Below are 27876 nucleotides of genomic sequence, written 5' to 3' on the forward strand. Positions count from 1 at the left end.
CTCTGGCCTGCCTGCTGCTGGCCAAGGTGTGTCGCTGGGCTCCCAGGCTCAGGTGGTGAGGTGGCCGGGGCAGGGACTAGGTCAGTGTGGCTTGGGATAATCCTGTCACTGCAGCTGCCCAGGGTGGGCCACCATGTGTTTGAGAGAGCTGGTTTAAGTTGAGTGCGTACAGCCCAGGTGTGGAGAGTGTGGGGTGCCACACAGGAGTACCGGAAGGGCGGGCAGGAACCCCGCAGTCCCAAGCTTTTTCTCAGGCCCGCTGCTTCCCTGCAGATGCTGCCGTCACCCCAGGTAGTGGGCGGTGGGCTTAGCTTGGAGGAGGAGCACAGACGTCGCGTGGCAGCTGACAGTAAAGGCGCACACGGGCTAGAACGGGCAACCACCGGGCGTTTTAGGGTGCAGTGGGCTCCCAGGGAAGAAGCCGGCAGCTGGTTTCTGTCTGATTTCTTTGATGAAGAACAACTCTGAGAGCAGCTGAGCTGGCCCAAGGCATTTCTGTGCCCCCCCCCCCCCATCTTAGTCCCAGACTAAAACTGTCCACGGCGGAGAAGAGCAGGAGCCGATGCCACAGGCAGGAGGGAGGGAGGTGGCCACCCCCGAGGGGCACGTGCAGGGGCCCGGGTATCCGGCGGCCAGGTGTCTCCAGCGGCCAAGTGTCACACAATGAGACTGCCCCCTCCTCGGGGGGCGTACAAGGAAGCCGGCCTGTAGCTGGGGTGTGCGTCTTCCTTGCTGCTTCCTGCTCGGTGGGCCAGAGCTGGCGACAGCACGGGGCCGTCAGAGGACCGGGAGTTAGGAGCCCTGCAGCCCAGGCCTCGCCGTGGGAACCAGCTGCTCATTTCTGTGTTTCGTTTTGCGGGGTTTCGGCAGTGTGGGTAGGCGTGAGGAGGCGGAGGTCAGTGTCCTGGGCCCTTGGCTGTACCACATGGCCCCCCGCACACTTGGATCCTCTTCCCGGTGAGGACCTCACCCCTCCCATGCCTGGCTCGGTCCTGAAAGCCCGTGTCCCAGGCAGGGGTGGGGTGTTCCCCCAGGGTCTCACCCGAGCCTGCGGTTTCAGCCCAGCCCTTCCTGTTCCTCGACCATCATTTGGCATCTTGAGAAGCCAGAACGAGCACCCACCTGTGGGAACTCTGAACCCCACCCCCACCCCAGCTCAGAAGCCTCGTGTTTGCAGGGAGCATCTCTGTGGGACACATGCGGAAGACACAGGGACAGCTGGGGTGCAAGTTGATGTGTTGGGCAGCGCCCCCTCCTGGCAAGAGGAGGTGCTACTTCACCTCCACTTGGTGAAGCCCACCTACCTGCACCCTCTCCTCATCTCTCCTTCTGAAAACGGAGCTGGTAGATTGGCTGAGGGGCCCTCTCCAGATATTTCATCACAATCATTTTTAAAAATAAGATTTATTTTATTGAAAGAATTAGAGAGAGAGGTCGAGACAGGGGAGGGAGAGAGGTCTTCCATTTGCTGGTTCACTTCCCAAATGCCTCAGCCGGAGCTGAGGCGCCAGGCACCAGGAGCTTCTTCTGGGTCTCCCATAGGAGTGCAGGGGCCCAAGGACCTGCGCCTTTCTCACCTGCTTTCCTAGGTGCATTCGCAGGGAGTAGGATTTGAAGTGGAGCAGCCGGGACTCGAACTGACACAGTAAGATAAAAACACAAGAATCTGCACAGTGGCGTAGTGTGTTAAGCTGCTGCCTGTGACGTCGGCATCCCATATGGCTGCTGGTTCGTTTCCCAGCTGCTCCACTTCTGATCCAGCCCCCTGCTAACGTTAAGGCAGTGGAAGATGGCCCAAGTGCTTGGGTCCCTGCACCCACGTGGAGAGACCTGGGAGAAGCTCCCGACTCCTGGTGTTTGGCCCAGCCCCAGCTGTTGTGGCCATTTGGGGAGTATAGCTCTGCTTTTCAAATAAATACATTTAAACAAACACATTTCCATTATCCAGTCGGGAGAGGAAAAGGCAGGCTTCAAACCTGGCCCGGCTCCATGAGGACTCAGTTTTGTCCACGTGTCCTTGTCACCCTGGCAGCTGGCGAGCAAGGCCCAGAGCCGCATGTCTCACAAGCGCCCCTGGACGTGACCTGCAGAGCTGGAAACCACTCCACGCCTGGGAGCTGTCGGGGCCGTGTGCGGACGGATGCTGGGGAGAGTTCAGATGGGCAGGTAGCAGGTGCTCTGGTCGTGCCACACGCCCACTCCCCCTGCCTGAGCTGCCTAGGAGAGTTCCTTGCCCTGTCGTCAAGTACAATTAAACACGTCCTTGCCCATTTTTCTTATGATTTTTTTAAGTAAGCGAGCAACCTCATCAAATGGTAATGGTGCAAAGGACCAGATCCAGCTATGTGAGGAAGATACTAAGAACTAAGTCACTCTGCTGACACTGACACTACATGTGCTTCTGGCAACCGCGATTCTCAATGTCCCCAGGACCGAGTTATCTGGCCGGAGACAACATGGGCCGTCAGCCTCACTTCCTAGGGCAGGGTCCTTTTCCTCCCTCAGTCACAGCATCCATGGTCTAGCCTGGGCACCAGAGATCCTGATACTTGGCCGAAAGGAAAAACTCCCCATTTGGCAATGATAAAGAACAAGACAAAGATGGGTGACCCTGTTTTAGGAAACCTACTTGAATTTATAGTTTGCCTGATTTCATTTATTTGTAACTACTTGTTTTAAAGAAATACACAGAAATGAGGTGAAAATAAACATTCTCCTCCAACCAAGCTGCGGAGAGAATAAATTGTGCCCCCAGTGAAGTGGCCGAATTCAGTGGGTTTTAATTACTTTTGTTCCCATGGGCTCCCTCCCACCCCTTAATTTCTTCCATGTTCCACTTGTTGCCAGGCTTAATTTGCAAGTTTCATCCCACACTCCCCGTGAAAGTAAAACTAAGAGTGACAGGAGAGAGGGGTGCCAGTGTTGGCCAGGCAGGCCCACATGAGGCAGCCACGGCTCATCCCCCGCCCTAGAGCCTGCGAGTCTCCCAGGGATAAACTGTGAGGCAGCGTGGGGGCCACCACACCTCCGACCTTCCACCTGCAGGCTGTTCAGCCCTGGGATGCAATTTTACAAGCCGTAACTTAGCAGCACAGGTGTTCCCTCCCAGGAAGCCGGGGCCTCGGGAGCCAAACGCTCTGCCCACCACTGCTTTTGTAGCTCCTCTGGCTGCTGAGCCTCTGTGTGGAGCTCGGCTCCCAGCACCTGGAAGCCACATCCTTACCTGGGCTGGGACAGGATGCAGAGGTGGCTGGCGCTGCCTCCAGGTGATGGTGTGCTTAGCCGCCACCATCTTGGAGAAGAGGGTGGTTACAGCTCTGTATGCTCCAGAGAGAAGAGTGAGGATGTTTGCTGTCCTCTACCCAACATAGACAGCAAAGGTGGACTTGGGATTCCCTGCCACTGCCTCTGCCACACCCAGGAACTGACCCCTCACATGAAGAACATCATCTGCTGGCCATTTTTCCTTTCTGTTAACCAAGTTGACACTACGCCTCTGGTACAAGAGGAACACACACAGGACGAAGTCCTCTGTCATCTGAGTGTGACTGCAGGAAAACACTTTAGTTGTACTGCTTTTCTTTCCAGCTCTTCATCTTTGTTCCCTTTTCCTGTTTCTACCATGCCATGGGGGCTTGTGCTCGGTACCTACTGTAGGGAGTCTGACTCAGTCATCCTCAGGAGTCTCCTGTCATCAAAGGCGAGAGAAGTCCTGTAGGATGGGGTTCTGTAAACAGGCATGCCACACAAGGAAGCACTTTAAAAAATATATATATATTTATTTAAAAGGCAAAGTTACACAGCGAGAGGGAGAAACAGAGAGAGATACCTTCCATCTGCAGGTTCACTCCCCAAATGCCTCCAATGGCTAGGTCTGGGCCAAGCTGAAGCCAGGAGCTTCACTCTGGTCTACTACATGGGTGCAAGGGCCCAAGGACTTGGGTCATCTTCCACTGCTTTTCCCAGGCCATCAGCAGGGAGGTAAACTGGAAATGGAGCAGCCGGGACAGGAGTCAGTGCCCATGTGGGATGCTGGTGCTGCAGGCAGTGGCTTTACCTGCTAAGCCACAATTGCAGCCCCTAGGAATAACCTCTCAGCAGAGAACTGGTTACACATGGAAGATGGGAGGAGAGTTTTTGCTCCTCCATCTGTGTTGATAAATTCCACAATACTCTCCTTCTAGTCTTGGGTTTTTAGCAGGTTACATATAAATTCTAGACACAGATTACACCTGTTCAATTAACAATACAGCAATTTCAACAGGGTAACAGTGTCTAGAGAAAAATGTTACATTATGCACTTGACATTTCATTTACAAATTTTCCCTTCCAACTAAAAGGTTTCACTGTAACAGAAATTTCAAATGTACTTTATTAAACCTATTGCTGACTAATTAGAGTCTACACAATGATAAGAAATTGTACAAGGGATACCCAACCAGAGCTTGTTTCTTTGGACACTGACATATTCAAGTATTTCTCTTTTTTATAAAACTTAATCTAAGTGTAGAACTGGTCCCCATGTTTACTGATGTCATGGAGGACAGCGAGGGGTGGGGTATGTGCTAGCCTTTTCCACGGCAGCTTCTCTGAGGAGGCAGTCCCAACACTTCATAGTAAGGCTCAGTGCTCAGGTGACTTGCTGGTTGAAGTATATAAGACGGGGGAGGCACTTAGCCTGCATCCGTCATCAGAGTCCCCGGCTTCAACTCTGGTCCTGGCTCCCAACTCTGGCTTCCTACTAATGCAGTCCCTGGGAGGCAGTGGTGATGGCTTAGTTAACTGGGTTCCTGCCACCCGTATGGGAGATTGGGACCGAGTTCCTGGTTCCTGGATTTGGCTGTAGCCATTGTTGGTGAACTGGAGAGTGAACTAGTGGGTGGGGGCTCACTTTCTAGGTCTCGCTCTCAAAAATCATGTAAGTTGAAGTGGTCTCAGTTAAAAAAACAAGTATTCAAGATAGGGGTCAACTAAGTTTCTGACTTGGACAACTCAAGCCAAAGTACAAACTCTCAGTTTTCAGGGACCCAGAACATCTTTTCAAAAAAGTACATTTGAGGCCGGCGCCGTGGCTCACTAGGCTAATCCTCCGCCTTGCAGCACCGGCACACCGGGTTCTAGTCCCAGTTGGAGCACCGGATTCTGTCCCGGTTGCTCCTCTTCCAGGCCAGCTCTCTGCTATGGCCCAGGAGTGCAGTGGAGGATGGCCCAAGTGCTTGGGCCCTGCACCCCATGGGAGACCAGGAGAAGCACCTGGCTCCTGCCCTCGGATCAGCGCAGTGTGCTGGCTGCGGCGGCCATTGGAAGGTGAACCAACGGCAAAAGGAAGACCTTTCTGTCTCTCTCTTTCACTGTACACTCTGCCTGTCAAAAAAAAAAAAAAAAAAAAAGCACATTTTATACCCATGTATCACCGTTATTATCTCAGCCCAAGTGTACCTTCCTAGGTTACCATGACTGCTTCTTGTTCTGGAACTCTCAGCTCCATCCGGGGGGCCATGGTAAATAAATGGCACGTGTGTGCAAGTTACATGTCAAAGACCACATCCAGGGTGGCAGGGACACTCATTTGCCGGAGAGAATTTGCCTAACCTGTCCCTTCGAGGCTGGCTGATGGGATGAAGCTGTCCAAGTTCTGACAGTGGTATTCTGTCAAGAAAGGCTCTTGAAAATAATTCAGTTACATGCACTGAGCCTTCCTGCAATAGGGGTCTACGGATAAAGACTTCCCAGCACTTGTATTACAAACTTGTCCGGCATGAAATCTGGTTTCAACTGTTAAAGTCAACAGCAGAATCACTTCCTCTGGATCCCTGCACACAGGGAAGTTACTCCTGTAATTATTACTTTTAAATAGTCTGAACTTGGGGGGAATCTTACCCTCCCAACACACACACACACACACACACAGAGAGGCTGCGGGTCACATACACACACACACACAGTCTGCGGGTCACACACACACACACACAGAGGCTGCGGGTCACACACACACACACACAGAGGCTGCGGGTCACACACACACACACACACAGGCTGCGGGTCAAGTGCTTCCCATCCCGCCGGGTCCTCAGCAGTGTGCGAGGTTGAAGCCGAGCCCAATCCCGACCCCCGGCTGCCGCGATGTCTCCGAGGCCCTCTTGTGCAGCACTGTTCTGCGCTCATCTGTGCCCATCTCCCTTGGGTTTCAACGCCTCCTCCCACTCAGCAGCTGATTGCGAGTTCTTGGGAATTGGTGGAAATATTGATTGCATTTTACTTCGAAAGTCTTTCAACTAGAAGAGAAAAAAAAAATCAGGCATCGAATGTTAAAAGAGAAAAATACCCAGGTAATACTCTGCTGACCAGCTAATACTTCCTGGCTCACGGGCAGAGCAAAGGAGCAAAAGGCCAGGGCTGCATTCCAGCTACCCAGACAAAAGCACACCTTGGTATTCTTTTTTAAAAAATATTTATCTACTTGAAACGCAAAGCTGGGGAGGGGGGAGAGAGAGGAAGAGGAAGAGAGAGAGAGATAATCTCCCATCCACTGGTTGACCACTCAAATGGCCACAACAGCCAGGTCTGGGCTAGGCTGAAGTGAGGAGTCGGGAGCTTCTTTCAGGTCTCCAACATGGATGCAGGAGCCCAGGCCCTTGGGACATCCTCCGCCACTTTCCCAGGCATATTAGCAAGGAACTGGATTGGAAGTGGAGCAGCTGGGACTTGAACTGGCACCCATATGGGAAGCCGACACTGTGGACTGTGGCTTATCCCACTATGCCACAATGCCAGCCGTCAACACACCTTTCACTCCATGAGAAGTCTATTAGCTAAATAACATAAAACTTCGCTATGAAAAGCAACACGTCCTACATCATCAACCCTCCTACCCCCAGGTGGATTTTCTGTCCAAAGAACAGTGCATACTGTTCTAGATAAAGATGCAACTGAGAATGGGATTTAGGTCTATCCAAATGAATATACTTAGGTCGCTAAAAAAACTTCAGAGCCATAGAGATGACAGAGAGAAGAAACTTAATAGGAGCTTTAATAAAGAGAAAATCAATGAATGGCAGACAAACCAAAATGTTCTTATGTGCCAGACAGTGTGGAAAAAAATCTAAGTAAGGGTTTCACAAGTAACAGCTGATTTGGAATTGAGTTAGAACAGGGGGTTGGGATCCTAGCATGCCTCTAGTGTGTGGGTCACTTGTACACCCCCCTAAGGGTAGGGACACTCATTGATTGGCATTATGGAACAATCTTTGTATCAGACAGCGTGAGTCCCATACTCTGACTCATTCTTTCAAGTCTATACGGTCCTGCTCTGAAGATGGTATCTCCCCAGCCCTACAGCCGGTGCTGCTCTTTGTTCTTGCCAGCCAGACCCCAGACATACGTTCCCAAGGACACAGATCTCCCTGATGGGACTGTGCAGCAACATGCAAGTCTTAATGGTTACTTCCACAGCGGGCTAGTTTTTTTATTTTTTTATGTTGATTCTTATTTACGTCAACTTGAGACTGAACGTTTCCCTGTTTCCAAACTCAGGGGCTGCATCCTGTTGGAATTTGTAAATCTGGGGCGTTTACCCCAGTCCTAGCACTGCTGCTGTCAGCACAGGGTCTGGTGGCAAACGGACTTCTGTATAGATCTCAGCCCCACCATGGGGAAGGCGGCTCACGCTAAGCCATAGTTTCTACACATGTACAACAGAGATGATAATTACCTGCCACAGAGTTGTGGGAATTAGGGGAGGTTATACGTATAAAAGCACAGCATCAAATACATGGCAAGTGCTCCATACAGATGATGTTATCCTTACAGCACGGTCAGAACATGTGTGATGCAGTCCACAAACAAAGCCCCTGAGCATGTAAGTACCATAATTATCTCTCATTTGGGCTTAAATATTGTGACACGGGAAGATGGGTGAGGTTATCCACATCCATACCACAGCCTGTAGGGAGCCTGTGCCAACCAGCTCCATGCTCTGGAAGCAGCAGCTCCTCTTGAAGACACACATGCCCATGGGATGTGTCTCCCTGCACCCCGCTTGCACAGAGCTCTCTGGTTTGCACTGTCATGGACCCTTCAGGAGAGGTTCTCAACTGGAGACAGCACTGCGTCCCTGGGGAGAGTGTCTGTGCTTGTCACCATCGGGGGAGCACTAGTCGCACTTGGCAGGAGTGGGAGGACACAGATGCCGCATGCCCAGCGTGGGTCACAAAAAGAACTGCTTTGTCCAACTGAGGAGCTTTGCAGACTTTCATAGTTGAAAAACCAGCAGCTCTCCGGCCATGGTTTACAATGTGCTGCCTACATTTTTCTACAACTGAGCCTAATGACACTGTCTTCAAATGGCATGTCAGCCAAGACACGGACAGAATCATTTTCCACGCTCCCTTCTCACTGATATGGAATCGGTCAGTTGCCAAGGGGGAAAGTTTGGGAGACACAGCTGAGGCCGGGGAGGCCAGCCAAGGGCGGCTGCTTCATTTCAGCATGGCACACTCCCCGTTCTCCCCCTCGGCCTCGTGTCCCAAGTGCTCTCTTACGTACTCGTGCCATCAGTGAGGGTCATCACTGAGTTACTGAACACTGGAACCAGACCTGAGAAACAGCCAACCAGGAGTAGGCAGGTTTCAGACTGACGTGGAGCGGCCAAGGACAGCGAGGTAAGAACCCCACGTAGCCCTGTTCTGGTTTCCAAACTGTGGATATGGAAACCCAGTATGCAAACATGTTATGCACAGGGCCTCCCGTTGCTTTAGACAATGGGGTTTCACAGAGGGTTTTTAGGCTTGAACTATCCTACAGAAAACCAATGAAAACCACATCCCTCACCTCCCCTGCTCTATCCATTTCCGACATAGGCAGAAAAGTACTGGTCTTATCAATGGAAGTCCACCAACAGGCCAACAGCATTCTTCCCCTGCTTCAAGATGTGCTTGGAAAAAGATTTAGTATTGCGTGCACGTTAGCAACTCTGGTTATAAAGGAAATGTATTCAATTCCATGACAATAATCACAGCTAGCGTCATAGAATCGCCCCTCTACCCCAAACCCCAAAAGTCTGTTGATGATGGAGTATACTGGGAACTGGAGTCCCCATCCAGTGATTGTTTTACCCTGCAACATTTCTCAAAATTCAAACTCTTCCTGTAGCTCTCGTGACCAGGGAGCACCTCTCCCTGCTGTGGGTCACAGGGTTGCTGTTTCTAGCCATGGGCTGCACCCTGCACAACTCCAGAGGGCACGAATGGCAGTCCCTAGGCAGTGGGCATCTTGCTGCTCCCAGAACCTCAACCTTCAGCCTGACGTTTCAGTGTCCAACAGGACCGGACTATTACCAGAAAGCGCCACTGTCCAAGACAGCAGTGCTCAGATGGCCAAGACACCTAGGAAATGTGCAACATGTGTCACAAATACGGACATCCTGAGGACTGGGTTCTACAGGGCAGATTCACGATGTCTCCAATCACACTGCTCTCATTCACATTTCTGAAGTTCTTGAAGAGTCACACAGCCAGTATGCCAGCAGTGACATTAACTGTAGATGCCACCTGGAGTCATCACTCTGCACCAGGCGTATTTCCCATTCAACCCTCACAACACGTGGGACAAACGTTATCCCCTTTTGAGGATACGGTGATGGGAGCTTAGAGAGACGAAACCAAGTGCTCCATGTCATAGCTGGCTAAGCCAGACCTGACTATCAACGAGCAACGTGGGACACTGTTGCACACTTACTGGGCATAACTTGGCAGGGAAAAAAAAACGAATTTGAAAATGCCTGGTCTATTATATGGTGTGCCGAGGAATTACTGAGATGCTTCAGGCTATACCCCTGATTCAATTAATCCCAGAAAACCCTTACAGCGCCCACTCTAACAAACAGGCAGTTATTGTAATTAAAAACTCTGAGTTTTGAAATGCTTTGGCCAAGGAGCAGTTTATTTAGCTCCATTTCCTCACCTGCAGGAGTGTAGCACTGTTACCAACTTCAGTCCTGGATGAACAAGGCTCTGGGTAGGTCAATGATTACAGCATCAACAGTAATTTTCAAGAATCTGGTAATTTAGCCTCATGACAAAACAGAGTAAGACCACACAATTCTGATACCAGGAGATAAAGAGCACAGCTGGGTTGTAATAATCCTACACTTGTGTGTCAGGCACTGGTCAGGCATTACTTATCATTTAATCTTCACAATTCTATGTGGCAGAAATTATGACCACCACTTAATATATGGGAAACAGAAGTCAAAGAGGTTACAGTGACGCGGCTTTTAAGCAAACTGTCTACGTCCAGGACACTTTCTCCACAGCTGTGTTGGTTCTATGACACAGAAAGACAAAGTACCTCTACAACATCCACTGCTGCACCAGTTTTCATAGAGGTCGATGCTGTGACGTAGAAGGTTAAGCCTCCACCTGCAGTATTGGCATCCCATATGGGTGCCAGTTCGAGTCCCAGTTCTGATCCAGCTTCCTGCTAATGTGATGGGAAAGCAGCAGATGGCCCAGGTTCATGGGCCCCTGAACCCATATGGGAGACCCAGAAGAAGCTCCTGGCCTTGGCCTGGCCCAGCCCAACTGCTGCAGCCATTTGGGGAGTGAACCAGCAGATGGAAGATCTCTCTCTCTCTCCTTCTCTCTCTGTATCTCTGCCTCTCAAATAAGTAAATATTTTTTTTTTTTTTAAAAAAAAAGGTTTTTAAAGCATCTATTTCTTGCAACAGTGACCACTTTCCCTGAATGGTCTGGCAGCTACAGGACTGTTGTTTACCTACTTCTGGATATGGGGAGGGGGCTGTTTAAACTTCCCCGCCTCATTCACGTCAGGCCACCATGTGATCATTCTAAGGAAATGTGAGGGGGATACACACGCATCTGCTGCTTCCAGGCTGGACACCGAGGAGCTGGAGTCTCTGGGCCTCTCTTCGCTCTCCACAGCAACCATGGACACATGCTGCTGCAGCAGTGCCCAAGATCAAAGCACCCAGGGCCTCAGCATGACACCGAGGAGCATGCGTGTGCAGAGCCGCTAAAACCAGCGCTGGATTTTATACAAGAAATCAGCCTCTGTTCTTTTAAGGCACAGATTGGAGATTTTTTATTTCAGCATAACCCAGACTATGCTGGCTGACCCAGAGGGTGAACAGAATGGTAAAACAGACATAGGCATGCTGATATCCTTCAGCAGGGTGTTAACTTGGCTTGAATAAATGGAACAAAAGCTCATGGGCTGGCTAAGAGGAAACAGGAGCTCAGCAACTGAACTCTAAAAAGTTCTCGTCTCCTGGAGCAGCTGAACCACACTCTTCCCGCCGTCAGGGAACGCGGCACCGCTACTCCCACTCAATCTTCCTGGCCAATCAGGGCAGTGGGATAGTTTGGGAGTCCTCACCAGCATGGTAAAAGGTCATTTTTTTGGAAGATTGCTGACCCAAGTCCATTTCATAAATTTCAACTAAGCAAGACTGGCTTGGTTTAAAGAACAGATGGTAATACTATTCACCGTGCAGATGTTACCCACACGGATCCTGAGCTAAGATGTGTTTGAACATACTGTATTACTTATTTAAATCTTCAACTGCATTAAGGAAGGGTAATGTGAATTTTTAAATATTGGCTCCCACCTTCTATCATTTAAGTAAAGGTCAGATAAGCATCTCACTTCTCTGAAACCAAACCTTTCCTGTATCACATACATAAAGTTTGTAATTCGTAGTGAAGTCAATTGATTTAGGAATAAAAAGCATACAAGTAAATTTTTGAGAAGTACAATCCCTGAAGTACTCATTAAAGTGGCCAATTTTTATAACAGTGATTAACAATAGAGGACAATTCAAAAGCAAAAGCTTTCTGTTAATGTAAAGTAAACCGGGCAACAGCCAGGGCCCACTCTGCTAAGACCCAGCCCAGGAAGAACAATGTAGAACATGCTTCTGGATTTAATGTGCTAACAGGCCTGGTTTTCAAAGGCAGTTCTACAGTGACTTCACTCAGGGCCACTGTTGTGGCACAGCAGGGTTAAGGTGAGCTGCTCAGCTTCTTATCCAGCTTCCTGCTAATGCGCCTGGGAAGGTAGGAATGTTGGCCCAAGTGCTTAGGCCCCTGCCACTCACGTGGGAGACCCAACTGGAGTTCCTGGTTCCTGGCTTCAATGTGGTGCAGCCCCAGTCATTTTGCCCACTTGGAAAGTGAACTAGAGCATGGAACATTCTCTTTCTCTTTTGTCTTTCTGTCTTTCAAATAAATAAAAAATGATTTCATTCAAACAATTTTTGGTAACTGCAAAATTTAGGGATGTTTCCTGTACTACTTCAGTCAGAACTCTTGGTATAAAAGTTTTCCACTTTACTGCAATAAGACATTTTTTTTTTTTTTTTTTTTTTTGGACAGGCAGAGTGGACAGTGAGAGAGACAGAGAGAAAGGTCTTCCATTTCTGTTGGTTCACCCCCGCCCCCCCATGGCCATTTTCTAACAGCTATAATCCGGTCATTACTAGTTTTCCATCTCAACCTAATGCCTCTGATTCACGGGCACACATGAACACAATCAATCTACACACAGCTGCAGCCCAAGACAGTCATGTCTTTTTTTTTTTTTTTTTAAGATTTATTTGAAAGGCAAAGCTACAAAGAGGCAGAGGCAGAGGCAGAGAGAAAGGTCTTCCATCTACTGATTCACTCCCCAGATGGCTGCAATAGCCGGAGCTGAGCTGATCCAAAGCCAGGAGCCAGGAGCCTCTTCCACGTCTCCCACAGAGATGCAGGGGCCCAAGGACTTGGGCCATCTTCCACTGCTTTCCCAGGCCATGGCAGAGAGTTGGATCGGAAGTGGAGCAGCCAGGACTCAAACCAGCACCCATATGGAATGCTGGCACTGGAGGTGGCAGCTCTACCTGCTAGGCCACAGCACCAGCGCTCATGCGTCATGTCTTCTTAATGGTCCAGCAGATACGCTGTCCCAGGGGAATAAAGGCAGCCCCTAGATGAATTCCTTACAGAAAGTAGTTGTGTTTGTACATATGTACTTTTATTTTTACACTGTGGAGAAAGTTTCAACTTTTCTAAATAGTATATAAGTTAACATAGGGATTAACCAGCCTGAATGGATCAGTATGCATTTAAGGAGAATGAGAATTTCTGTAACACAATAAACAGCTTTTAAACCAAATGGCAATTACACGAGGATACCTCAATCAGTTTATGTAAATGGAATTAAAGGATAAGCTGCCGCTGCGAAAATGAAATAATGCGTGGTTTTCTCATACTACGCAACTTCCATGAATTTTTTTGAAAGTTTCTGATTGCATAGATTTCAACACTTTTGGCACCAAAATAAACCTTTTAATTCCATTTCCACAAGTGTCTTGAAAAACCTTCATGCATTTATAAGGCAAGTACTGGTACATCAACGGTACCAAAATATCTTCTTTGATAGTCACTTAGGAATTAGATAGGTATCATCCAGGATCTGGATGCTAAATCAGAGAGCTGGAGGGCTAAACAGGGTGACACTCCACCAACGCTTAGGAGTTCAAGTTTACCCAAAAGATACAATCCCATATCTGCAACCTCTTCTTTAGTCTCTTCAGAATGGTGGCTTTAGACAACCTTAAAGCATGCGCTCCTTCTGAATTTCCCAAAGTGTTTCCGCACTCTTTTTCAAACAGGCCTCCTCTTCAGGGGTCAGCTTGATCTTCACAAGGTCTGAAATACCATTCTCTCCCAGGATACAAGGAACACTGAGGAATACTCCTCTATTCCAGACAGGCTCAATTATGCAGAAACTGGATGTATTCTCCCGAGATCCTTCAAAATATTCTAGTGCCAGGCCAATGACCCGAGATGTATAACCTTGCATTTTAATAATCTCATAGCCACTGGAAACCACTGTTTTGTGGACATTGTCCCACTGCTCAGGACCTCGATCAGTTCCTGTATCTGAGTTCAGAACCTTTAGAGAGACTCCAGCAACATCCACTCCACTCCACACAGGAGTGGACACTTGAGCCTACGTGCTCTCCAGGAACCCACGCTTGACAGCTTTCAGAGTGGATACCAAGCTTTTGTCCAGTCAAGAAATGGAAAGGGAAACGAGCAGTATCCATGTAACAGCTGCTTCCAGCAACATGGCTGTTAGGATCTGCACTCAACTCTCAGGCCAAGTTAAGATATCCACCGGATTGGAAACACTTTGCAGCAGGGGCTACACTGGATAACATGGGAAATCGTTCATTTAAAGATGGCCACATTTTGCTGGACTAAACCAAAGCGTGTCTCCCCTTGCTTCTGGCGTGCACCTACTGCTATCAGCAGACTGGAGTTGGCAGTGACGAGGTAATCTGTGCCACGACATGACAGGGCTGCCACGTTGAGGATCCACTGTTTCACCCTTCAAGTTCATCACTCAAGCCTTTTAACAAGATGCTGACAGGGCTGGCCACGCCGACTGACCCAACCCCGATAATGGAGGCCTTAGTGTGACAAACAGGCCCCTCTGAGGTGAAGCTCTTCATCTGTGCACACTTCACTGTCGCCATCTCAGACATGGCAGTGAGGGGCCCGGCCACCCTGAGCGGGAGGCATGGCCTGATGGGACACACAGCCATCGCCAGGCACAGGAAACTCACTTCCGCCGCTGCGCTCTCTGGCTGGCCCGCAGGACCCCCACAGCCCGGTCCATGGCTGCTGGAGGGAAGCTTGGAGGCGCGAATCAAGACTGCCATGAAACCGTTACACACCTGCTGACTCCGGCAGCTCACCCTACCTCCCCTGTGCGGGCCCCGCCCCCCGTTTTACTGCGACTGCGCAGGAGCAACCCTACCCACCCCCAACTCTGCTACTGCGCCCACGCGGGTTTCCACCTTCTCCAGGATGCTCAGACTCAGATAGGAAAGAGCTTCTTTTCTTCTTCTTCTTTTTTAAAGATTGATTTATTTGAAAGAGTTACACAGAGCGCGCAGAGGCAGAGAGAGAGAAATATCTTCCATCCACTGGTTCACTCGTCAATTGCCCACAACAGCTGGTGCTGCACCGATCTGAAGCTAGGAGCCAGGAGCTTCTTCCTGGTCTCCCACACAGGTGCAGGGGCCCAAGGACTTGGGCCATCTTCTATTGCTTTCCCAGGCCACAGCAGAGAGCTGGATCGGAAGTGGAGCAGCCGAGTCTCAAACCAGTGCCCATATGGGATGCCAGCGCTTCAGGCCAGGGCCGGCCCCAAACCTGTATTCTCAGTATTTGAGAAGTGTACCAGGCCAATCCAGATCTCTGGAATTATCAAGTTTTCTATCTCTAGTATATGCCATTTTAATCGCTTTCATTAACTACAGAAGAAAAACAGAGGAGCAGGAGTGCCTGGGTTTGTTTCCTGGCTGTGGCTCCTGACTCCAGCTTCCTGCTAATGTAGACCCTGGGAGTCAGCCATGACGGTTCAAATCATTGGGTTCCTGCCCTCCATGTGGGAGACCTGGTCGAGTTCCTGGAGCCTGGTGTTGGCCTGGCCTAGCCCCAGCTGCTGCAGGCATCTGGTGAGAAGACCAGCAGATAGGAGTATTCTCCCTCTCCACTTCTCAAATAAGTGACATTTAAAAAAAGAAAGAAAACAAGGTTCCATACGCATGGTTACCATGCTAATGCGCATGTGCTGTCTTCCAGTACCTCCTGCACTGTTTCCCAGGGCACTGCTGAAGGGCCTTTTCTTTTGAAAGGATTCCACTGACCGCAACCCACAACTGGGGAAAGGGCTGAGTACTAAAACTCAGTACTAAAAAGTCAGGGATGGGATGCTAGGTCTTTCTCGTGTCAAGGGAAAGCCTAGGATTGAGGCCCAACGAAAAATACTTTCTCATGTAGAAAGATGATTTAGTCCTCTATTAAAATGAAGCTATCTCTTATGACAATATCTAAATGTCCTTAAAATGGTAAATGCTAACTAATGCATGGATCAAATTTTTGACTAAAATACGGAAGCAAAATTAGCTGGCTAGTACCACATGGCATCACTATGTCTTCTCTCCTGTGCAGTCTTGTGAACTTGCAGGTTTCTGAGGAGATGTCAACTTTGCATCTGATGAAATGCATACCCTAATAAACCCAATTAGCTACGAGCCCCAGCAAAAATAATGGTACTGTCTTTTCACTTAGAAACAATTCTGAATGAATAATGGCTACTCAAAGCTCTCCCTCTTGTTTCTCCCCAAATGGGGTTCCTTGACACAAGTAGCCTTCACAGCACAAAAATAAAAAATAAAAATTAAAAAAAGTTTTAGAATACCAAATCCTGATAAAATGAGTCATTTATGTCCAGAACTTTAAAGCTATTTTCATTCCTCTTACCACCAAAATGCAGTCCAGGGAGGCGAGGTGTGAGAAGCATGGCAATAGGGGAGTAAGTATGACATGCATTTTCCATGCCACATTCAGATGGAACAAAGCCACAAGCTCGGTCACATGTGAAATGGTGAGATCGCCAGACACATGAACTCTTCCCCCACTGGTGGTCAGATTTATGGTAGCACTTTGTTGAGTTAAAAACTGGAATATTTCTTAATATTTAATTTATTTATTTGAAAGGCAGAGGTAGAGAGAGAGGTAGAGACAGAGAGAGAGAGAGGTCTTCCAAATGGCCACATTTGGGTCAGGCTGGGTCAGGTTGAAACCAGGAGCTTTGGGTCTCCCACGTGGGTACAGGGGCCCAACGACTTGGGCCATCCTCTGCTGCCTTCCCAGACACATTAGCAGGGAGCTGGATTGGAAGTGGAGCAGCCAGGACTCAAACCTGCACCCATATGGGATGACAGCGCTGCAGGCTGGGGCTTTAATCTGCTGTGCCACAGCGCTGGCCCCCAAAATTGGAATTTTTAAAACGATCACCTTTATTTAATGGTGGCCAACATTTTAGAAGGATCCTTAAAAGGACCAATTTGTGATAGCTATCATTTCTTTTATCCCCGTTATAACTTAAAGTTTTAATGGTGCCTGTTGGTTACCACCTTCTTCCTATAATGATTCCTTTGACCAGTCAAATCATTTTCCAAGGTAAGTGTTCTTGAACATGAAATTCAAGGACATAAAGACTCTTAGCTAGATGGCTTCTTTCTATAGCAATTTCTTTCAAGAGTCGAACCTCTTCAGAAATACAATTTATATGATAGCTGCCTCTACAGTTTTCCCCTGAGCCACAACTAAATCAATTTTGAGCAGTTAAAAAAAAAAAAAAAAAAAAAAAAAAAAAAAAAAAAAGAACTCTCCAAAATAACAATACACCAAAGCATCTTTTAAAATTCACAGGAAGTCTCGAGGAGGAACACACTAACAGAGACGAGGAGACGAGGATGGCCTCCGGAGCAGATTCGGGTCTACTCGATGACGTGGGGCCGAATTTACCTACACAGCTCCCTGATGACTTTCTATCTTGGGTGACTCATTATTCCTTTAGAACTGAAAATCTAACTCAAATTATCTGTTCAAAATGCAGTATAATATGGTTACTAATGGCAGGACTATACCTTAATATTCATGGCTATAGCACTTAGGAGGGCAGAAGCAGCGAGTGAAGACAACCTGCAAGTCCCTGGCACAAGGATGGCTGCAGTGAGTCTCCTTGCACCCAGCTCCCTGTCTACCACAGGGTCCAGTGCTAATGTCCCACCCCCTTACCAATCTTCACCAATCCCCAAAGCAGAAGGGACTTTTTAAAATCCTACATCACCGTTGTATTTTGTACCTCTCTCCATTGTAGGCTTTCCCACACAAAATCAAAGGTAAAGTACTTGTGCGAGTGTCGTGACAAGAGGGCTCATCTTTCTCTACCAGCATATCCCTGTCCTCTTGCGCAGTACTGGGCACAAGAAAGACTTGGTAAATGCTATGGTAGAAAAGAATGCACATGGGGCTGGCACTGTGGCTCACCTGGCTAATCCTCTGCCTGCGGCACTAGCATCCCATATGGGTACCGGGTTCTAGTCCCGGTTATTCCTCTTCCAGTCCAGCTCTCTGCTGTGGCCCGGGAGGGCAGTGGAGGATGGCCCAAGTGCTTGGGCCCCTGCACCCGCATGGGAGACTGGGAAGAAGCACCTGGCTCCTGGCTTCGGACTGGCACAGTGTCGGCCATGGTGGCCATTTGGGGGGTGAACCAATGGAAGGAAGACCTTTCTCTCTGTCTCTGTCTGTCTATAATTCTGTCAAAAAAAAAAAAAAAAGAATGCATAAATAACCACAGAACTGAGTTAGGAAGGCTAAAAGGTGGAGAAAGAGATGGAAAGGCAAGCTTAGAGACCCAGTCCAAGAGTTATGAGAGCAGGGTGAAAGAAAGTGGCCAGGGGATGTCTGGGGTTTCTTAGCTAGGTTGATGCATAAATTTCAAATAAAGATAAGAGCAAGCAAACAGATTTCTTAACTATTTTCAAAGCCAAAACTTACCCTTACCAAATTAAAACATATACAAGCCCCCAACACATACATACATACCTATGCAAACTATAGAGCTAGAAACACAGTAAAACAAAGATGAAATATATATGTAAATGGCAGAGACAATATTTTTACTCTTTAAAGTTATTTAAGATATCTTATTTCTGGAAATCTTAAAGAAAATAATGAGCACAGAAAAAGCTTGCTTTAGATAAAAGGATGCAATGAAGCACTGTTGATTAATGTTCTAAGATGACCTGAAATAAGCTCTAAGCTTAGCTGAATGGCAACTATTTAAAATTTTTTGTGATCTGAAAATCATAAAATGGACACAGTAGCTTTAAAACAAATCAGTGGGCAGTAATCCGTGGCTCACAGGCAGTAACGTCCGTAGCTCGGTGATCCTCCACAGGGTCTGTATAAATCCCCGCACCTGGAAGTGCTTTGCTTTGCCAGCAGCTCTGCACTGGAAAGGCAGGGGAGGACAAGGCAGGGCCGCTAGTCCGCCTTCATACAGAACAGAGGTAGATCAGCTTCCTGCGTAGGGCTTCCACAGCTGTGCGGGAAATTTTCATTCTCCTTAAATTCTATTTGTCCAAAAACTTCTCGAAGCCCTTCATATTGATGGTATTAAATATTGTGAAATTCATTGGCAAGCTCTTCTAACCAATCAGCCAAATTGCATTTTTGTTCTTTATTTTGTAAAAGGTGTATTATTTATTTGAAAGTCAGAGTTACACAAGAGCTAAAGTTCTTTAAAGGCATCACCTTATTGATGCAATATAAAAGAACCACTTATAGGGGCTGGCATTATGGTGTAGTGGGTAAAACTGCTGCCTGTGGCACCAGCATCCCATATGGGTGCCAGTTCAAGTCCTGGCTGCTCCACTTCCAATCCAGCTCCTTAGTGATGCGCCTGGGAAAGCAGCAGAGGATGGCCTAAGTATTTGGGCCTCTACACCCACATGGGAGACCCATAAGAAATTCCTAGCTCATGGTTTTGACTGGTTAAACTCCGGTCACTGGGGCCATTTGGGGAGTGAACAAGTGGATGGAAGATCTCTCTGTCTGCCTCTCCCTAACTCTGCCTTTCAAATAAATAAACAAACACATCTTTTAAAAAAAAAAAAAAAAATTCAGTTGTATTAACCTCACTAAGGGGGGTGGACATTGTAGCACAGCAGGCTAAGCCACCCCTTTGGGATGGCTCACATCTGTATCACAGTGCCTGGCTTCTGATCCAGCTTCCTGCGAATGCTCCGGGGAGACAGTGAATGATGCCCTGGGTCCCTGCCATCCATGTGGGAGAGCTGGACGGAGTTCCTGGCTCCTGGCTTTGGCCTGGTTCAGCCTTGGCTGTCATGAGCATTTGGGGAATAACCCAGCAGATGGAAGATTCTCTGTTTCTCTCTGCCTTTCAAATAAATAAATAGAACTTCAAAAAAAAATTTAAAAAGAAAAATTTTGACATATGAAAAACTAAAATTCATTAGTATGCATTTAAATAGCTTAAATCCTATCAAATCTGAGGTTTAACAAAGTAAAACGGCTGTGGATTCTAATAGCAGAGTGCTGTATTACTAATTCACCCCCTTTATTTTCATCGGTTGCATGAAGTAACAGCAGCCACACTGTAAGTCTTCAAAACCAACAAATTTGCCCATTCCCAAAGATGACATAAGAGTGTGTGTGTGGGTGTTGACAGTATAAACTTAAGTTACCTAACACACTCAGAGCAGCCAAACAGATCACCTCCATGTTGTAAGGTTTGATAATTCATTGCCCCAGGTCTCTGAATGGGCAAAGTGCAGTCAGCAGTGTGGAAGGATTCGGGTGGGGCCGAGAACACAGCTTTTGAGTCCAGCCGCAGCTCTGAGTGTGAGAGAGCTTCAGACAGACACACACAGCTCTTGGCCGCAACACTTCTGACATTTTGGACCAGATACCTTTTATGGGTGCCTATCCTACAACTGTGGGCTACTTAGCAGCGTCTTAGGCCCCTACCACTGGATGCCAATACCACCACCCGGTTATGACAACCAAGGGTCTCCACACAAATTCTAGAGGCTAAGAGGGGCATGCCTGGGGAGATTCTGTCTCTGGTTGAGAACAAGTAACTTAAGTAAGCGGGGATCAGGTCACAGATAGGCTGTCATAAAGCATTTCAAGGTAGTTGGGCTTGACTGTCCGAGGCGGAGAGAGTCACTGAGATTGTAGAGACAATGGGATCAGAGTTCATTGAGCAGATCCTGACTGAACACTTACTATGTGTCAGGCACTCTTACAGGTGCTGAGGATAAATGAACAAGGTAAACGAGGCCTGTACTCTTAGGATTTACCTTGTTTTTGTGAAGACTACTAAATCAAAAATGGTCAATATAACTTCATTTTACAATAGGAGTTGCAAAGAAAAGAAAACAGGATGATGTCAGAAATAATGAGTGATGAGAGGGAAGGGGCTACTCTCCTTAACCCAGAAGATATGGAGGCATCTGAGCAGGTGACGTCAGCCTGGGCTGAAACCCTGGGCAGCAACAAAGAGTCTGTCACACAAGGGCCTGCAGGGAGTTTCCTGGGCCAAGCGAGAGTGAAGGCCCCGTGGAGGAATAAGCCTGGCGTTGAAGGTACAGGAGGTGGGCAGGGCTGGAGGGCAGTATGGAGGGAGAAGGTGCAGGTGGGCACCTAGCGGCTCAAAATGAGGTGGGGTGTGAGGCAGGGGCTACATCATGCAAACCATCCTCATTACGAGCTGCTGAAGGCTTTCACTTAAGCAGTGACATCATCTAACTTACATTTTAAAAATACCTCTGGCTACTATGTGGAAAAAAAATTTCTAGAAGTAACGGTGAGGCCAGCAGACCAGAGAAACTCTTTCACGACACCTGCCAAAAGACAAGCGGAGGTGGGAGACAGGAAGGAGATGGGCTTCAAAACTAAAAGGGCCCAGAAGCTGTTAGCACAAGCAGCAAATAATCACTGGTGTATTTGAGTCATCCAGACAAAGTTAAACTATGTTCAGTACAATTTACATCCTGGAACGATAGATAGCACACACAAAAACAAAGGTTTCTTCTTAAAATGGCTGGGAATATTCAGTTAGGAAGACTGAGATGGTGAGAACATTTCATTTTCTGATACACTGGTAAATGAATACCTAAGTATAAACATGTCAACATTGCTATTAATATAATCTGTTGAATCGACTGTTGGCTATCTGTAAGTGACTAAGCAGTAACAGGTAGTTTTAAATGAAGCTGAAGAGGAAAGCACACACTATCAGTCTACAATGCTCTATTTAGAGATCTGCTCATGGGAGCCCAATGTTCGAACAAAGAGAAATAAGACCCAAGTGAAATCCAGGATATTTTCCCCTCCTGTGGGGTAAGGCTGAGAACATTCTCGAGGTGACTCAATCTGATCCGCAATTGGCCTCTGAACAAGGCGGCTTTTAATACATAGTTTATCTTCCCCACCAACCGTTACATAGTCCTGCTTTGTAAAATGCTTTGAGGCTATATTTTACTTATAAAAGGAAGCTGATGGTTTTTAAAGAGGTATTTTGGAAATATGCCAAAACAGCTGACATCTCCCTCTTGCCCAATTATCTCCTGTTTTAAACAAAACAAGATTCTGTGACTCAATCTCTTTGTCACCAAATTGTTCCTCCACATTTACATCAAGTGCCTCTCCCCACCACGATATGATGTGAAGCCCTACAACAGAATAGGAAACAGGGGGTTACAGAGAAGTTCTTGTCACCCCACTCCTGAACTCACTGACTCACTCTAGGAAAATGTTTCTCAGTCTTGAAGGTTTTGGAAGGCCCGAGAGCTTGATGGAGGGAAGGACTCTGCAAGGTCATGGCGACTCCATCCCAGGGGTTTCAAGTAATGCTGCCAGGGACAGGAAGCTGGGCCCAGTGTGCTCCCACGCCATGAGCTTAGCAAGAAACGGGAGCTCCTTTCCGGGGACAGAGCTGGCAGAGACCTTTGGAAGCACTGCAATCAGATTAGGCAGGATGCACACGGGAAATGTTTCAGGCGCTGCAGACTCCCCTACAGTTCAGAGGTGGCTGCCGTTTGGTAATTTGCCAGGAGACTCGGGTTTGTTTTAATTTGATGTAAACCAATGAAAAGTGTGTAGCACTTAAAGTCTATTTCCCTTCTTAAATATCTTCAAAAACTCCTAATATTTCCCACAGTTTTATTTACATATGGAGCTCTAGCTTTTTCACTGAAATAAGTAATGTATGAGTAAATGTACTAATAATAGGTACACTAGAATACTGGCCAAACTGAAATTAACAAAAGAAGCAAAGAAAGAAATCTGATTGTAATTAGCAAAGACTCTCAGACTGGTAATAAGGTTATTAAGAGGTGAAAATTTTATAGCAATAGCAGCCATAAAAAAGAACTGGAGAAAATAAATTTTGTTAAATGTATTCAATACAGTTCAAAAAGATAATATTATATCTCTTAAAGGCTCACTGTTGTAATAGCAGAGTCAAATGCCCACTTTTAAAGAAATATTTAAAATGCATGCTTTATTTACATTTTACTTTTTTGTTTTTAAAGATGTATTTAATATTTGAAAGGCAGAATGAGAGAGGAAGAGACAGAGACAGAGAGAGAGACACGAGATATCTTCCATTTGGTAGTTCACTCCCCAAATGGCCACAACGGCCAGGGCTGGGCCAGGCTCAAGCTAGGAGCCAGGAATGCCATCTGGGTGCAGGAGCCCAAGGACTTGGGCCATCTTCCACTGTTTTCCCAGGTGCATTAGCAGGGAGCTGGATCAGAAGTGGAGCAACCAGGACTTGAACTGGTGCCCATATGGGATGCACCAAGGTGGCAACTTAACCCACTATGCCACAAAGCCAGCCCTTCTTTTTGTATTTTTCACTAGTAGGAGTCATCAACTCTTGAAAAAGCAGCAACCTTTATTACCAGCAGGCAAGTTTGGAAAACACCACTCACAAATTATTCCCATGAAGGCTTCAAGGCATCAGTGATTCCAAAGAGATATGGTAAAGATTATTTTCCATCTATTGGATTGGCAAAAATTTCAGAGTAACAGAAGCCACTAATGGCAAGAGTGTCAGGAAACTGGAGTACATCATTGTTATCTTCCCAGTTATGTTAACTTTTCTGGAGGACTCTTTAGCAACAGATACGAAAAACATTTCTAAAATTATGTATTTATTTTATTATTTGAAATGCAGAAAGAGACAGAGGTTTCCCATCTGCTGGTTCCATCCAAATGCACTCAACAGCCAGAGCTTGCCAGGCCGAAGCCAAGAGAGAACTCAATCCAAATCTCTCCTGTGGCTGGCAGAGACCCAATTACTTGAGCCATCACCTGCTGCCTGCCAGGGTGTGCATTAGCAAGAAACTGTAATCAGAAGTGGAAGTCGGAGCAGGGACTCTGATATGGCATCTGGGTTTCCCAAGCAGTATCTCAACTACTACACAAAACACCTGCTCCACAAAAACATTTTTAAAAGGTACACTGACTTAACAATAACATCTTCTGTCTTTAGGACACATTTCTTAATTGAGAAAAGTGCAGTAAGATGTATGCCCACATGTTGACTTTAGTGTTTAATAGTAAAAAATTACAATTTAAATGCAATCAGCAGGAGACTGTTCCTGGAACTGTTAAATGAAAAAAATTTCCGGCCGGCACCTCAGCTCAATAGGCTAATCCTCTGCCTTGCAGCGATGGCACACCGGGTTCTAGACCCGGTCGGGGCACCGGATTCTGTCCCGGTTGCCCCTCTTCCAGGCCAGCTCTCTGCTGTGGCCAGGGAGTGCAGTGGAGGATGGCCCAAGTGCTTGGGACTGCACCCCATGGGAGACCAGGAGAAGCACCTGGCTCCTGCCTTTGGATCAGCGCTGTACACCGGCCGCAGCGCGCCAGCCGCGGTGGCCATTGGAGGGTGAACCAGCGGCAAAGGAGGACCTTTCTCTCTGTCTCTCTCTCTCTCACTGACCACTCTGCCTGTCAAAAAAAAAAAAAAAAAAAAAAAAGAAAGAAAAAAGAAAAAAGAAAAAAATTTCCAGAATGGCACATATAATAAAGTAGCATTTCTCTACTATTACAGGAATGTGCCACTGAAAAAAATCTGAAAGGCGTTCCTACTGTCATTAGTGGTTACAGCTCAGTGCGGTTTCTAGTGACTTTTATTTGTACTTCTCTGTATTTTTATTTTTTATTTTACAGGTAGAGTTATAGACACAGAAAGAGAGACAGAGAGAAAGGGCTTCCTTTTCCGTTGGTTCACCCCCAAAATGGCCGCTACGGCCGGCACTGCGCCGATCCAAAGCCAGGAGCCAGGTGCCTCCTCCTGGTGTCCCATGCGGGTGCAGGGCCCAAGCACTCGGGCCATCCTCCACTGCCCTCCCGGGCCACAGCAAAGAGCTGGACTGGAAGAGGAGCAACCAGGACTAGAACCCAGTGCCCATATAAGATGCCGGCGCTGCAGGTGGAGGATTAACCAAGTGAGCCATGGCGCCGGCCCCGTCCTCTGTATTTAAAAAAAAAAAACAAAAAACAAAAACAAAAAACAAGCATATACTTTTATCAAGAAAAAAAATCTTCATTTTAAAAGACAGGATCTGGGCTCTTGGGCTGGCACTGGCTAGTGGTCCCACATCTGGCCCCTGATTCCAGCTCACTATTAGTGTTCCCAGCTTGGGGATTCAGCCCTAGCCAAGCCCCAGCTGTTGTGGGCATTTGGGAAGTGAACCAAAGTATGGTTCTCTGTTTTTCTGCCTCTCAAATACATAAACAAAACAAAACAAAACAAAACAAAGGTCTGGGGCAGTGTTTAGCCTAGTGGTTAAGACTCCTACATCTACAGAGGAGTACCTGGGTTTGATTCCTGGCTCCAGCTGGGACCAAGGGCAGTAATAACTGGGTTCCTGCCACCAATCTGGGAGGCCTGGATCATGTTCCCAGCTTCCAGCTGCAGCACAAGGCATTGCAGGCATTTGGGGAGTGAATCAGAGGATGGGAGCGCTTTCTCTCTTGCTTGTCTCTTTCTGCCTCTCAAACAAAGTAAAACAAAATAGTAATACATGTAAATGAAGAAAAATACCTCTTCTCTCATGGTAAAGGTAAAAATAGAAAATTACACTTATTCATTAATCTGAAAATTTAAATCTCTGGATGATTTGAAGTATTTTACAGTAACTAAACATTTTTATTGAGAGTTTTTAGTACAATTGAGGCTTTAGCTCCTATGAAGACAACAGCTGTAAATTATCTACACATATGTACTACACCAGGAGTCAGGGGAGTCTGTACAAGCCACAGGCAAGGTCCCCCGTCCTGAGCTGCGCGCATCCCCCAGGGCACAGGGCCCATGTCCCTTCCAGTGAGCCCTAATCTTATCAACCAGCAATCATCTAGACACCCAACATTTCTCCTTGTAAGGGGGGGAGGGAGACAAGGCTGTCTAGACATAAATAAGCTGAACATCCTTAGAAATCCTTCAACTATCAATGAAACTACTATAAATAACAAAAGCTAATAAAACTGTTCTTGAGTCACAGGTCAATAACTGTAAATGGCGCAGTTTCTTCACCAGGGAATCCCCGGTTAGTACATACCACTAGAGTTCCTTACTGCATTTATTCATACTATTCCTGAAACTTAAACTCTGTCCTGATAAAGCAATCTAATCACACTGCCTCACTGTGCACTCACACAGTTTGAATGGTCAGTCTTTCAGGATCACGTGCACAGTTGATTTAGGGAACATGAGCCCCTAGGAGACGTTTGTGCTTTTTCTTCTCTCATAATTTAGATACTGTGATAAGGGGCCAGAGTTGTGGAGCAGCAAGTAAAGCCGTCGCCTGTGACGCTCCCTTCCCAGTGGGTCCACGTCTGATACAGCTCCCTAATGATCTGGGAAAAGCAACAGAAGATGCCCCTGAAACACACGTGGGAGACCTGAGGAATTTCCTGGCTCCTGGTGTCGGCCTGGCCTGGCCCTGGCCATTGTGGCCATGTAGGGAGTGACCAGCAGATGGAAGCTTCCCTCTTTTTCTGTCTCTCCCTGTCTCGCTGTAACTCTTTCAAATAAGTAAATCTTTAAAAAAAAAAAAAAAAAGAAAAGAAAAAGATGCTATGATAAAATGAATGCTATCTCACTCATAATCAAATGATAAAACACTGTAACTCAAAGTACTTGCTGATCCCACACTGAGCACTCAGGCTGTGCTTGCTGGCCCAAAGGCTGCTCAGGGCCACAGTGGCTGCTGCCTTGTCTCTATTTCTAACCTCAGGCAGGGACGGTCCATCTCCTGTCCTGGCAAGCTCATCTGCGCTGGTCTGCGAAGTAGCTTCCACCAGCAGCTCCTGTCTGAAACCTCTGCTGAAATGCCACTGTGCAAACTACAAATGCACAAGTTGGGGGAGAGTTTACCCTGATCGGATATTACACAATGCATACATGTATCCGCAGTCCAGACAGTAACCCATAAATATGTAAATTCTTATGTATCAGTTAAAAATACTCTTTTAAACAAGTATAAATATACAAAGTTGAGTGCTGAGGTGAAGTGGGGTAAGCCACCACGTGAGGCATCTGTATCCCACATCATGATGCTTGGGATGGCGGTTTGCCTCCATTTCCGACCTAACTTCGTGCTGACATGCACAGGGAAGGCAGCAGATAATGGCTCAAGTACACTGGTCCCAGCCACCCACAGGAGAGACCTGGATTGGGTTTTGGGTTCCTGACTTAAGCCTGGCCCAACCCTGGCCGTTACATGCATCTGGAGAGAGAAACAGTAGATGGAAGATCCCTCTATTTTTCTCTTTCTCTTTGTCAGTCTGCCTTTCAAATAAATAAAGTTAAAAGAAAATGTTAAAAAATATACATATACTTCAAAAGATTCATGGGAAATGAAATTAAAAGAAAGTTTATTTTGGTACAAAATATATAAGGAGTTTCAAAAAAGTTCATTAAAAATGTGTACTATGCAAAAACTATGCATGGATTTCAATTTTTTCTATCAAAATATACTTATCTTTTAAAAATTACATATTTGTTTGAGAGACAAAGAGAATGCCCATCCACAGATGCCTGTAATAATGGAGCCTGGGCCAGGTCAGAGCTGGTGCTGAGAACCGGGAACTCAATCCAGGTATCCCATAGGAGTGGCAAGGAGTCAGCCACTTGACCATCACTGCTTCCTTCCAGGGTTTGCATTAGTAGGAAGCTGGAGTCAGGAGCCAGAGCACGGGATAGGACCCAGATATTTTGATATGTAAGACAGGCACCTTGACTGTCATTCTTTTTTATTTTTTTAAGATTTATTTATTTATTTGAAAGAGTTACAGAGAAAGAAGGGGACAGATAGATCTCCCATCTACTGGTTCACTCCCCAGATGGCCACAAAAGCCAGGGCCAGGCAAGGCTGAAACCAAGAGCAGGAATTTCATCCAGGTCTCCCCG

General features: G+C 47.0%; 1 protein-coding gene and 1 pseudogene across 1 annotated transcript in view; both read right to left on the reverse strand.

The window, feature by feature from the left end:
- Window positions 1-1437: 1437 nt before the first annotated feature.
- TMEM242 (transmembrane protein 242) overlaps window positions 1438-27876 on the reverse strand; it is a 40093-nt gene continuing 13654 nt past the window's right edge. The window contains exon 4 of the mRNA XM_062186974.1: window positions 1438-6275. Coding sequence (XP_062042958.1) covers window positions 6162-6275 — 114 coding nt within the window. The 3' untranslated portion in view covers window positions 1438-6161. The remainder of the gene's footprint in view (window positions 6276-27876) is intronic.
- On the reverse strand, window positions 13259-14614 carry LOC133757164 (L-lactate dehydrogenase A-like 6B; annotated as a pseudogene).

Source organism: Lepus europaeus, chromosome 3 (genome assembly GCF_033115175.1).
Source record: "Lepus europaeus isolate LE1 chromosome 3, mLepTim1.pri, whole genome shotgun sequence".
NCBI lineage: Eukaryota > Metazoa > Chordata > Mammalia > Lagomorpha > Leporidae > Lepus > Lepus europaeus.